At 32.1% G+C, this 13587-nt stretch overlaps 1 protein-coding gene across 5 annotated transcripts in view; it reads left to right on the top strand.

Moving 5' to 3' along the window:
- The window catches only part of LOC134725134 (uncharacterized), a 52328-nt gene that overhangs the window by 4902 nt on the left and 33839 nt on the right, over positions 1-13587 (top strand). The window contains exons 2-7 of one of the 5 annotated variants that reach the window (XM_063588687.1): positions 341-994; positions 1854-2059; positions 6689-6751; positions 8072-8184; positions 11576-11642; positions 12399-12511. In XM_063588687.1, coding sequence (XP_063444757.1) covers positions 363-994; positions 1854-2059; positions 6689-6751; positions 8072-8184; positions 11576-11642; positions 12399-12511 — 1194 coding nt within the window. In that variant the 5' untranslated portion in view covers positions 341-362. Of the gene's footprint in view, positions 1-85; positions 995-1853; positions 2060-6688; positions 6752-8071; positions 8185-11575; positions 11643-12398; positions 12512-13587 lie in introns of those variants that run through there. The other 4 variants (XM_063588689.1, XM_063588690.1, XM_063588692.1 and 1 more) reach the window with 4 other exon arrangements.

Genomic DNA, 13587 nt, shown 5'->3' with positions numbered 1-13587 from the left:
GTAATTAATTAAGCAAGGGATCTTCTTACTAAACATCTGACTCAATGTCATATTTTTTCTGTTGTAGGTATGATACATGTATATATACTAATTACATGGCATTTTAACACTGACATCAAGACATGGAAAATGAATTGTTTTCTGAAAGATCTAATAACCTGCTGAATTTTATTGTGCAGCCTAAAAAAGAAAAAAACAAATATGGAACAAAACATGTAATGTAAAGCTTCTACATATATTACATATGCAGTAGAGAAAATTGAAATAAATGCAGTTGTACAGGATAAAAACTAATTAGATAATACAAACATTTGATAGCGACTATTTTATTTATCTTCAGACGGGTTACAAACAAATAAAAAATGGATGAGTCTGCAAGAATTGTGATGTGTATTGGCGATATTTTAATTAAAAGGGAACCAGATGAAGAAGAAGAAGATAAAAAATCTGAGGCAATACAACAAAGTGAAAGTGAAAGTAGAAAAGCAGATGTTGATGATTCTAACTCAACATTTGGGACAGGGAATTCTAGTAATTCTGTAATTAAAACGGAGACAACTGATGAGAAAGATCATGGAAAACAGATGAATACATGTACATCAGGAAATGTTCGCCCTGGCACATGTACAACAGGGAATTTCCCCCCTGGTATATATCCAGCAAAAAATTTTCCATCTGGTACATGTATACATCAAGCAAAAAAAATTCCTGGTCAGCTTAACAAACAAAATACCATCAAACATCAGAACTATAATGTAATGCGGCAATTGTTAGCATGGGGGTCAAATAATAGGATGAGAGGTAAATACAAACCTGATGACATTAATGATATGTTACATGATTCCAGCAATCGAACTGATAAACAATCACTGATCGTGACAACTTTGGCTGATGTTGTAAATGTGAAACCTTTAATAGTAATAGACCCAGGAAAAGATTATGATTATAACTGTATAGAATGTGGCAAGATATTGAATCCTCCTTTTCATCAATGGTAAGTACTGTATCATTTAAATACATTGAAATCTCATAAACATGTTTAAACTTTAACCCTGCCACATTTTTGCCCCTGTCCCAAGTCAAGATCCTCTGGCCTTTGTTAGTCTTGTATTATTTTTAATTTTAGTTTCTTTTGTACAATTTGGAGTTAAGTATGGTATTCATTATCACTGAACTAGTATATATATTTGTTTAGGGGCCAACTGAAGGACGCCTCCCGGTGTGGGAATTTCTCGCTGCATTGAAGACCTGTTGGTGACCTTCTGCTGTTGTCATCACTATGGTTGGGTTGTTGTCTCTTTGACACATTTCCTATTTCCATTCTCAATTTTATTTGTACAAATGTATGTTAGGTTATAGGCTATTACATTAAGACTGAATATAGTACACTTATTTGATTAAATAATTTTATCCGGCTTCCTCCACCAATAAAAACAGGCTAGCACAAAATACCTTTAAATGTCCATAATGAACTTTCAACTTTTGTCAATGTTTGAAAAACATCATGAACATAGATGTTATTAAGAACTTATTAAAAACATGTACATGTATATATATATCAGATTTTAATTTCCTTATAGACTTAGACATTAATGTTTAAAGCTGTTTTAAAATCCATTCATTTTGGTCCCCCCAGGGAATGCATTGCAGGGGACATACATGTAGTAGTAGCAGGTGTCTGTCTGGTCTTGTAAGCAATTTATAACTATGTGCAATGTTGGGCATTGGCAATTTGTTGTATTGTATCATTGTACATGTAACTGCTCGTGACATGTCAGATTTATTTTTTTTACATTAATTTAATCTACATGTACATGCATGTATTTACAAATCAGTGTTTTTTTGTTTTTCAGTTTATGGCAGTGTAAAAAATGCTCTTTTACCAGTGTATGTATGATTTCATTCAAAGCCCACTATAACAGACGTCATAATGGTACTTTGGGACCATTGAACAAAGTCAACCAACCATGTATTCAGGACATGTCTGTGGATAATAATTTGCTTTTGTGTACATGTGGAAAATGCAAATCTTTTCATTCTTGTAATCCAAAAGAAATGTGTATGTATATTTATTCATACGTTGTCATTTATATGCAAATATGGCAGCAGTGATTAAAGATTTATTAATCCCATCTCAGCTGGTATCAAGTGCCCATAATTATTCTTGCTAAGGAAAAGAAAAAAAGCCTCAGACAGTACTCAAATGACCTTGGTAATCAATGGTAATGTTATTTAGTTTTAGTAATGTGTTCTTCATTTAGGCTAGATCTTATAACAAATTAGGAATAAATGAGCAACAATTGGTCCGTGTGAACCACAAATTATTCAACTTTACATTATGGTCAATGACAAAGCTATTCTCTACTATCCCATTGAACAATTTTCATCCTATTACACAGAAATTACAAATGAGGGAATACTTAAATGGGCACTCAGGCTTTCTCCACCATTCCAATAAAAACTTGGCGCCAGGAAATGAAATAGCTTGAATGCTGTGCTTAAAAGTGGTGTTTAAACACCAAAAATCAATTCAAATCAAATCAAATCAAGGAAGGCAACTGTTTTAGAAAATTTTCTACCCATTCCCCCAACTCAGCTTATTGTCACGACTCCGGAGTGCATTTGTTAGAAAGGACATAGAAATTTTAGGCGTCCGTCCATCCATCCAGTCTTGTGAGCACTCTCACATGTACAATTCTTCACATATTTTTATGAAACTTATGTCATAAGTTTAAATCAGGAATATTTCAGAAAAAAAATAAAAAATCAGTGCCTAGCAATTATTTGTATAAGAGTTATGCCCCTTGGAAACATTAATTTTATGGGAAATTGCATTATTAGTGCTGTAATATGGACCATAATTTGGTATTCGGCCTTTGGTTTTCTTTTTGTATCCTTTTTTATAAGTTCTAAAATTTTAACTTTTATTTTGTGGGTTGTGTTGGTGTTTGAATAGTATGAATGGAACATTTGAGTTTTTCGAGAAAAAATTAATACATTTTGATTCACCGTTTACGTGACAGGAAACCAAACAGGAAACCAATCTTTATTTTCTTTATTTTGCACAATATAATTCAAAAGGCATAAATAAACACCATTACTAGTGTTACTTGCTTCATGTTAATATTTAAAATCTATTTTCATTGTTATATTAAAGTTTTTTTTAAACGTGACAGGAAACCATAAGAAACCGAAAGCATTTTTTTAGTTTTATTTTATTGCAAAATCTGCTTTAAATAATCTGAACAGTATACTTTTTCTTTAAATCCATCTTAAATGTAACAGTATTATAAAACTCCTAAATATGTGCTTGTTTTGAAAACAATTAGTACAATTTATTCAGAATTTTCCATATTTTCTTCATTGATACAGGATACCATAATCGTTGTATCTTGATGTTTTGGCCAAAAAAATATATTTATATTTGGTTTTGAAATTCCAGTTATATAAAATTTATTCCAAATCATTGGCAATGTAAAATTCTTTAAATCCAGTAAAGAAAAAAACATGGAATTAGAATCTTTAAAATAGGCACCATGTGATATTTGTGACCTGTGACCTGTACACCATCTACATGGTTTCCACATTTTAATCTACTTTAGTGGGCTAAAATCAATAAAGTACTTCCTTTCAAGTCATGCCTGGTAAAAGTTTACTTTTCCTTTGACAAGTTTATTGCGTTTTTGAAAAGTGTTTGCAGAACATATGAATAAAAAAAATTAATTAAAGATGGTGACAAAGTTACCAACTTTGTACATTCCAAGTGTAACGGTATATTAACATGCATTTTTCATTTAATTATCTTTATCCACCTAAAATATCCAGTAATATTTACTGCTGAAGCAAAATCAATCCAACGAACATCGGCACCATGATAAGAGACGTAATTTCAATTGAATTTTCCAAGGACCCTTTACATCGTTATTGGGAAATGTAGTGTGTTTAAAAGTCTGTCAAATTTGAAATCGATTTTGTCAAGTCATTGGGCATTTATTTTCACAGAAGATCGTATGTAACATTATACACGTAGGAAAAATAATAGACCCCCGGCGCAATCTCTTTGAAAATTGTATTTTCCTTTTTTAAACAAAACAAGTCAAAACAAGTCTACAGATTATGTTTGCTAACATCCCGTTGGAAACAAAAAAAATGTTTAGAACTAGTATATCGTATGTCCGGCTGTAAGGGCGTGATCACATGTAAGTCACATGTTTCACGTATGACCGGAAATGATTAGAACTTAAGGACAAAAACAATTTTAATAAATAACTGGACTTCTGTTTCGTGTGAAATGTAACGCATAACGATAACGTCATTTTCTTACTTAATTATTACGAAGATCAAAACAAGAATGTAAATCATCTCTGATTTACCTGTTTGAACATCTCGCTAGAGTTTATATTTGCATATTGTTTTCAAGAATTCTATTACAACAAAGCAGATTACATCATCTAAAATTTGCGTTACGAAATCGGGCACAAAAGTCACGCCACTGTTCTTACATCTGCTACATAAATACTTATAGTTCTCGGCATTTTCTTCTGACTATTCTTATTGGTCGATGTTCTTTGTTATTTGAAAGCAAAAGTTATGAATTTGCCGGTGATGATTATCTATAAATCAGTCAACGTTATGCTCTTCGGAAGCAAAAAGTAACGCGAGAAACAACACAAAAATACGGTTGTAGAATCTTTGAAATTTGTATATTTCAATTTTTTTCTAGGGAAGAGTAGCATACACTTGTATGTTGATAAAAATAATGGCATCTTTAGATGTAGTTACAACTTTTCTTACAGTAATTCACAATTTTATCACTTTTCTATAGTTATAGGAAACGAGTCCAATAGCAAAACTGCAAATTATGGTCCATATGTAAAACCATTCAAATGTGAATACCAATGGTCTTATCTATACAAAAAACAAGAAACACTTATCTTTTTATACCCCCGATTTAAGAAAAGGGGGGTTATACTGTTTTACCTCTGTCTGTCCGTCAGTCAGTCCGTCCGTCCCATGAATATTTTTCGTCGCATTTTTCTCAGGAACTACAATACAAGGATTTCTGAAATTTGGTTTCAGGGTTTATCTAAGTCAGCTTAACCGTGTGATGCGTTTTCAGATTGATCACTTGAAAACTTCCTGTTTACTGAACACTTGTATGATTTTACACATGATAGCCAAGTTGAAAATTTTCGTCACACTTTTCTCAGGAACTACAATACAAGGATTTCTGAAATTTGGTTTCAGGATTTATATAAGTCAGCTATACCGTGTGATGCGTTTTCACATTCATCACTCGACAACTTCCTGTTTACCGAACACTTGTATATTTTTACACTATTTATTTTTTCGTCACATTTTTCTCAGGAACTACAATACAAGGATTTCTGAAATTTGGTTTCAGGGTTTATCTAAGTCAGCTATACTGTGTGATGTGTTTTCAGATTGATTACTTGACAACTTCCTGTTTACCGAACACTTGTATGATTTTACATATGATAGCCAAGTTGAAAATTTTCGTCACACTTTTCTCAGGAACTACAATGCAAGGATTTCTGAAATTTAGTTTCAGGATTTATTTAAGTCAGCTATACCGTGTGATGCGTTTTTAGAATCATCACTCGACAACTTTCTGTTTACCGAACACTTGCATATTTTTACACTTTTTATATTATCCACTTGCGGAGGGGGTATCATCAGTGAGCAGTAGCTCACAGTTTCACTTGTTTCTTATGACCAACATGAACAAACGACAACTACTGAACATCAGATTCCTGACTTAGGGACCGGTCAAAATTTCTTGATGCATGATTCGGTAGTCTGACATGTTTGGATCTTGTAGAGATTTGTAAGTTTTCAATTTCCCTTTCACTCTTAGAACTACTCACTGGAACTACTGTCATTAATAGAAACATATCTTTTGTCAAGAAAGACAACTCTGGTAAATGGGAGACAACTCTGCTTTATGGGAGGACAGAATTATATTTGTCAATAATGCTTTTTTGTACAGAATCACTATCCATGTCATGATGAATTCGTTTTTTTACATTTGCTAAACAGTTATTCATGTAAAATATCTATTCAAATTTTTACATCTTTTTTTATCAAAGTATTTTTTCATGTTTATTCTGTTCCAAAGGTTTTTTTTGTTGCCTTCACTAGTACTGTTCTTTAAATCTTGAAAATGAATTTGCTATTTTGTAACTGTTTTATTCACATTGTTAAATGTTCATGGTATTATTTTAGTTTGTTATAGATTTATCAAAAAAAAAATTCATATACATGTACATACATTTTTTCAAAAAGTTCATGTCCCATGCTTGCCAATAATGAAAAAAATATTGAGTCCCATTCCTGAAAACACTGCAAAAAGTGCTTGTCCCATTACAGTTTTCACCAGTCCCATGCATCAAGAAATTTTGACCGATCCCTTAGGACAGATGCAAGCAACTGCAGCAGGATTAAACATTTAAATGGTACCAAACCTTCACCCTTATCTGAAACAATAGTGTTACATCTCAACATAGAAAGACAAACCATAAACTATCAATTGGAATGGCTTCACTCAACATGATAATAAAACACATAGTAGATGTATGTTGTTTTTTACAATGATCATGATTATTGATTTAAATAGATTTTTGGGGAAAAAAATTAAATAATCCTTTATATGAAATTATTTTTACAGGTGATCATTTGAATGAATGTGCTATGAAAGGAAACAAGAGCTGTTTTACTGTATCAGTTTTTGGTAAGTCAAATATACCTACTGGTACTAACATCTTCATTAAAATCTTGAAATTACCTACAAGAGACAAATATATCTCATGTCAACCTTTCATTATATAAAAATAAGGAGGTGTGGTATGATTTCCAATGAGGGAATTATCAAGACAAAAGTTCAAATGAATTGGATTGAGCCTTCTTTTTACCTTTTGTCTTCAATTGATTATGGTAAATCTTAAACCGACTCAAAATAAAAGTTTAATATTGCCATGTGGGATTAACCTACTCCAGGTCTGAAATATCATCAGTGTTAACTGTTTGTCTTTGTTCAGAAGAAAACAAAAATTAGGTCCTTCAACACATCTAGTTTTCACCTCACATTCAGAGTAGTATCTGTTGACTGTATTATTAATTTGCCAAAAGACTTATTACTATTGAGGGCTTTACCCTTTGATGTTTTATGTGTACACTCTTCTATTATATTATATTTTAGAATGAATGAAGGAGAACAAACAAACAAACGAATGAATACTGTACATTCAGAAATAATGGCGTGCATTTATTATTGCGTTGTTGTCATTTTAGACTTAAATGCGATTCTAATTTTTACGAATTTGAGAAAAATTCTGTTAAATTCATATTAAATATTTCAAAATGTGAGTTTAAATTATTTCGTTTACAACTCAGTCCCATTCTACGCAAAAATAAAAACCTTACACTAATTTCTGAATTTACAGTAAACAAAAACATAAATGAAAAATCAAGGGAAAAAACACAGAAGTTACAAGATATATACATCACAAACAAATGGTACATGGCTAATGAGAGATTTTAAATTGTCTCATCCTCATAATTATAACAAGGTTAATGTTTTTCATCAGATTTCTCTATAATCAAAATTTAAAAAAAGTCATTTAAAAAATCTTTAGGCTCTGATGAAATATAACGAAAAAAAGCCTTCACTAAATATTTGGTCAAGGCACCAATGATGGGTTTTGAGGTGTATACTTCGTGTTGTATTCGATAAGGCTAAGCCGCTTGACTCTCAATGAAATACAAGTGTATGGTCCAATATTTATTCAAACATAAGCATAGAATCATAGTTACAATATACATAGGATCGTGACATCACATCGTTAGTGGCCAAGGCACATAAAGGAACACATAATGTTTCTGCAATCCTCGACAAAACTGCTGATCTGTTACTGTGTTCTAGATTGTGTTAGTGAAGCGTTTGTTGGTGTTTTTTTTTACTATTTCACTTGTTTTCAATGCAATTTTTATTTGTAGAAATATTATTTAATTAAATAACCTATATTTGACACAATTATAACCATGATTACAGATAAAACTGACAGTACTCATAGTGCTGCCACCACACAAATTGCACCTCCAAATCCTGTATCAGACCCAGTAACTCCTTTACAGAATGTTGATAGTCAGGAGAGTCCATTACAGGTATTAAGGCCTCCATTTTTTATACAACTGCAAAAAATGTTTTGGGATCGTATAATGGTATGATGTTGTCGTTGTCGTCTGCGTAGTCCAAAGAAACATTGGTTTCCAGACAATAACTTTAGTTTAAGTGAATAGATCTTTATGAAATTTTTCCAGAAGGTTGAATACCACAAAAGGTAGGGTGGGGTTGATTTTGGGGATGATGGTTCAAACTGTTTAGGAATTAGGGGTCCAAAGGGGCCCAAAACAATATTTTTTCTAGTTTCAGGATAATAACTTGTGTATAAGTATTTTAATTGCTCTGAAATTGTACCACAATGTTTAAAACCACAGTTAAAAGGTTGGGATTTTTTTAGGAGTTAAGGGGCCAACAGTTCAGGAATAAAAGGGCAAAAAGGGGCCAAAAACAAGCATTTTTCTTATTCCAGACAATCATGTGTGTAATTGTATGAAGCTCTCTGAAATTGTACCTCAATGTTCCATATACCAAAGGGGAGGCTAGGATTAAGCTTTGGGTTAATTGGCCCACACAATAGGAATTAGGGGCCTAAAAATGGCCAAAAAGAAGCATGATTCTAGTTAGTCAATAACTTGTGTTTAAGTGTATGGATCTCTCTGAAATTGTACAAGGTTCCAAATTACAAAGGAAAGGCTGGGATTGAATTTTGGGGTTATTGCTCCAAGGGGGGTCTCAATAAGTTGGGGGAATTTTTTTGTTTATAATTTTTTTAAGGGATTTACAATTTTTTCTTCTTCAAAACTTTGTACATTTCGATTTTTGAAAAGTTTGAAAAAGATATCTTCAATTGCACAGTATTGTGCAATAGATCTGTAAGATCTTTGACCACATTATTTTGTGTCAAAAACTTATATTAATTCAAAATTTTTATCACAATCCAAATTCAGACAGTATCAAGCTTGAATATTGTGACCAAATTTGCCCGAACTGTTCAGGGTTTGAACATTGCAGTTGTATCAGGCTGCGCTCAGCGAAGTATTTTATTAGTTCTAATATAAAAAAGAATATGTGGTATGATTGCCCAAACAGAACAAAACAGAAATTAACAACTATAGGTCACTGTAGGGCCTTCAGCAATGAGCCAGTCCATATCACATACTGTGGATTCAATATTTTTCGTTGGATACCAATTTTCGTGGATTTCGTGGGAACAGTCGAACCACGAAATCAAATGTTCAACAAATAACAAATTTCTTATGGCTTGTATGCAGACTTCGGCAAAACCAAGAAATCAAATATCCATAAACATTTAAGTTTTTCACAATCCACGAAAATTGGTACCCACGAAAATAAATGAATCCACAGTAGTATGTTATAGAAGGCCCTGAAATGACCAATGTAAAACAGTTCAAAATAGAACTTGCCGTAATATTTATGTAGATAGTAGCCTGTATGGTTTTAAGGATGTATTCTTCTGACTTTTAAGTCTCATTCATTCTCGTTGAAATCTCGTTCTTGAATTACCTCCAAAACATTTGATACAAGTGGAAAATATCAATGAATTTTTAAAATATTATAATCAAACATAAATCTGTGAAAAAATTGCGTATTTACAATGAAAAGTCTTTGAGTAATCCAGTTTTAAAATTTTATGACGAATCAAGTCAGTATTTTTAGCCAAAATTCTGAGAAAATGGGTGAGGGATACAAAAAATGATTTTACAAGAAACATGTACATCCCATATCATTTTGGTCTTTTCAAATTTCTTAGATATGTATATTTTCAATCATTTATAACAAAAAAGTTGAAACAATATGCATTTTGTTCTTAAAACTGAGGAAAATGACAAAAATACAAAATTGACAGCATGGTAAATTTTACACAAAAAAGCATCAAAATATGATAAAACTTTCTTATATCAACACCTACCTATAGTTTTTGTAAGTAAAATTTATTCAGATTGGTCCACTTCATCTTTATAGAAAGTATGAACAAAAAGTTTAATTGTAGAACTGTGATTTTTTTCACGATAATAACCCAAAAATAGGTAAAAATCGATGAAAAATGGGAAAATCATCAAAATTGGGCATTTTCAAAGGGCCATAGCAAAAAAAGAAGTGCACCACCATATGATTTTTTCTTCACCAATTATTTTGTTACAGTCTTATTAACCCAAAAAACAGGTTAAGAAAAAAAGTTTAATTCTAGAAATTTTTGGCTCCTCAGAGGTGTACATCCTTAAGGAGGCTCGAGGGTATAAGATTTTCAGAAAAATATCAAACATTTATTTTTCATTACAAATTTCATTAATTGCCTTTAGTAGTTGTTACTTAATCATATGGTTAAAAAATTATTCCAAAAAATCAATTCGTTTTGGCCCCAGGTGACTTTTAAAATGTATATATCATTGAAAAAGCTCCAAATTATCTCCCTTTGGTGCAAAAATGCCATTTTTTTGCTTTAAAATTGAAATATCTTTTTTAACTCATCGGTGACCTATATTTTTTAATATAATTTCCATATAAGCTGTACTTAAACTAAATTATTTTAAAATTTGAGTGATTTCTGTAATAAATTTCATTTTTTATTTCGATATTACCTTTCATTTCTCCTATCACTTCAACAGAAAATCCCCACCTTTACAAAAATGTATGCTTCTTCCGAAGGCAGATTGTGAGCGCAATCGAACGGTGACCCCACTTTTTTATTTCATTTTTCTATTAACTATAAGATAAAGTTCATTTACAGAAAAATATAGAGAAATCCTATATAAATGATTTAGAACCGCGAACCCCCTTAAGTGCAGAATGTCAGATTGATTCTGACTGTCAAATATAACACACATGTTTTCATTCCCCACCTACGATAGTAGAGGGGCATTATGTTTTCTAGTCTGTGTGTTCGTTTGTTTGTCTTGCGTCCTTCCATCCATTCACCCGTCTCCCGCTTCAGGTTAAAGTTTTAAGTCAAGGTAGTTTTTGATAAAGTTGAAGTCCAATCAACTTAAAACTAGATATGCATGTTCCCTATGATATGATCTTTCTAATTTTACTGCCAAATTTCAGTTTTCCACCAATTTCAGGGTCCACTGAACATAGAATATGATAGTGCGAGTTGGGCATCAGTGTACTCGGGACACATTCTTGTTAATTTCTAAGCGTTTACAGCTTTCCAGAACAGCACTTAGTTGAGAATTTGAAATTTTAATTACAGTACTATGATTTCGGAAGAAAAAATAAAGCTATTTTGGAGACCATACTTCATTTATAACTTGTAGAATGAAGTATTTCACACCCACTCAAACTGGCTAACTGAAATAACCTTGCTTGGTTTTTAATGAACTTTAAGTAAAATAATACCTCTTTATACCAACTGCATTAGCATTGGTTCATTCAACATTTTTCTTCATGTGCACCTTTTGTTTATAACAGGCTAGTAATTCAACTCTCAATGGTATGTTAAATGATGGATATAGTGCATCTAAGATACTACAGAAAAGTAAGTGAACTATTTATTTAAAACACTTTGGAAATCACACAAAAAGAAAAAGTACAAGTTCATGTCTTGCTATCAAATAAAGTTGACATTTTGATGCACCTTGATCTGTTTTGATATTCCTTCTAAGGCCAGAAAAAAAATATATGTCTGTTTTGTGCTGCCAAGGCAAGTAAATCAGGGTTGGTAGGTCAGGATTTTTTTTTATTTTTTTTTTAATTTTTGCACTCCCTGTCAGATTTGCAGTCGGTTAATTGTCATGTTTGGTTAGGGTCTTGTACCCCAAAATGATTTAATCTCTTTAAAGAAGCTTGAATTGAATAATTCTCGCAGTGCTGGCATTTTTTAGACCTTAGGTGTAGCACATTTGTGCTGGGAGCAGCCATTTTGATTGTTTGGACATAGTAAGACACGAATCAGGATCGGACCTGAAACGATTTTTTCCCTGAATTGAATAAAAAGATCTAGGGTTGGGGGTTTGAGTCAGGGTCAGTTGGGAAACAGGAAACAGACATATATCTTTTTTTGGCGTAAGGTAAAAAGTAAAATCACAAAAATTCTGAACTCAGCTAGGAAAATCTAATAGGAAAGTCCATAATCACATGGCAAAATCAAATGACAAAACATATCAATAACGTGTTAGTGAATCGTTTTTTTTTGTTTTTTTTTACTATTTCACTTGTTTTCAATGCAATTATTTGTAGAAATATTATTTAATTAAATAACCTATATTTGACACAATTATTACCATGATTACAGATAAAACTGACAGTACTCATAGTGCTGCCACCACACAAATTGTACCTCCAAATCTTGTATCAGACCCAGTAACTCCTTTACACAATGCTGATAGTCAGGAGAGTCCATTACAGGTAAGGCCATCATTTTTTATACAACTGCAAAAAATGTTTTGGGATCGTATAATGGTATGATGTTGTTGTTGTCATCTGCATTGTCCGAAGAAAAATTGGTTCCCAGACAATAACTTTAGTTTAAGTGAATAGATCTTAATGAAATTTTTTCAGATGTTTCAATAACACAAAAGGTAGGGTGGGATTGATTTTGGGGATGATGGTTACTCTGTTTAGGAATTAGGGGTCCAAAAGGGGCCAAAAACAATCATTTTTCTAATTCCAGACAATAACGTGTGTAATTGTATGGAGCTCTCTGAAATGTACCACAATGTTCCATATACCAAAGGGAGGCTGGGATTGAGTTTTGGGTTAATTGCCCCAAACATATAGAAATTAGGGGCCTAAAAAAGGCCAAAAAGAAGCATGTTTCTAGTTACAGTCAATTACTTGTGTTTAAGTATATGGATCTCTCTGAAATTGTACAAGGTTCCATACTTCAAAGGAAAGGCTGGAATTGAATGTTAGGGTTATTGTTCCAAGGGGGGTTTCAATAAAATGGGGGTATTTTTTGTTTATAATTTTTTTAAGGGATTCAATTTTTTTTTCAAAATTTTGTACATTTTGATTTTTAAAAAGTTTGAAAAAGATATCTTCAATTGCACAGTATTGTGCAATAGATCTGTAAGATCTTTGACCACATTATTTTGTGTCAAAAACTTATATTAATTCAAATTTTTTATCGCAATCCAAATTCAGACAGTATCAAGCTTGAATATTGTGACCAAATTTGCCCGAACTGTTCAGGGTTTGAACATTGCAGTTGTATCAGGCTGCGCTCAGCGAAGTATTTTATTAGTTCTAATATAAAAAAGAATATGTGGTATGATTGCCCAAACAGAACAAAACAGAAATTAACAAGTATAGGTCACTGTAGGGCGTCCAGCAATGAGCCAGTCCATATCACATAGTATGTTACAGTAGGCCCTGAAATGACCATGTAAAACAGTTCAAAATAGAACTTGCCGTAGTATTTATGTAGATAGTGGCATGTATGGCTTTAAGTGCAGAATGTCAGATTGATTCTGACTGTCAAA

Source organism: Mytilus trossulus, chromosome 7, assembly GCF_036588685.1.
Source record: "Mytilus trossulus isolate FHL-02 chromosome 7, PNRI_Mtr1.1.1.hap1, whole genome shotgun sequence".
Lineage (NCBI taxonomy): Eukaryota > Metazoa > Mollusca > Bivalvia > Mytilida > Mytilidae > Mytilus > Mytilus trossulus.
Note: the sequence above shows the minus strand (reverse complement) of the source record. Positions and strands in the feature narration are given on the sequence as shown.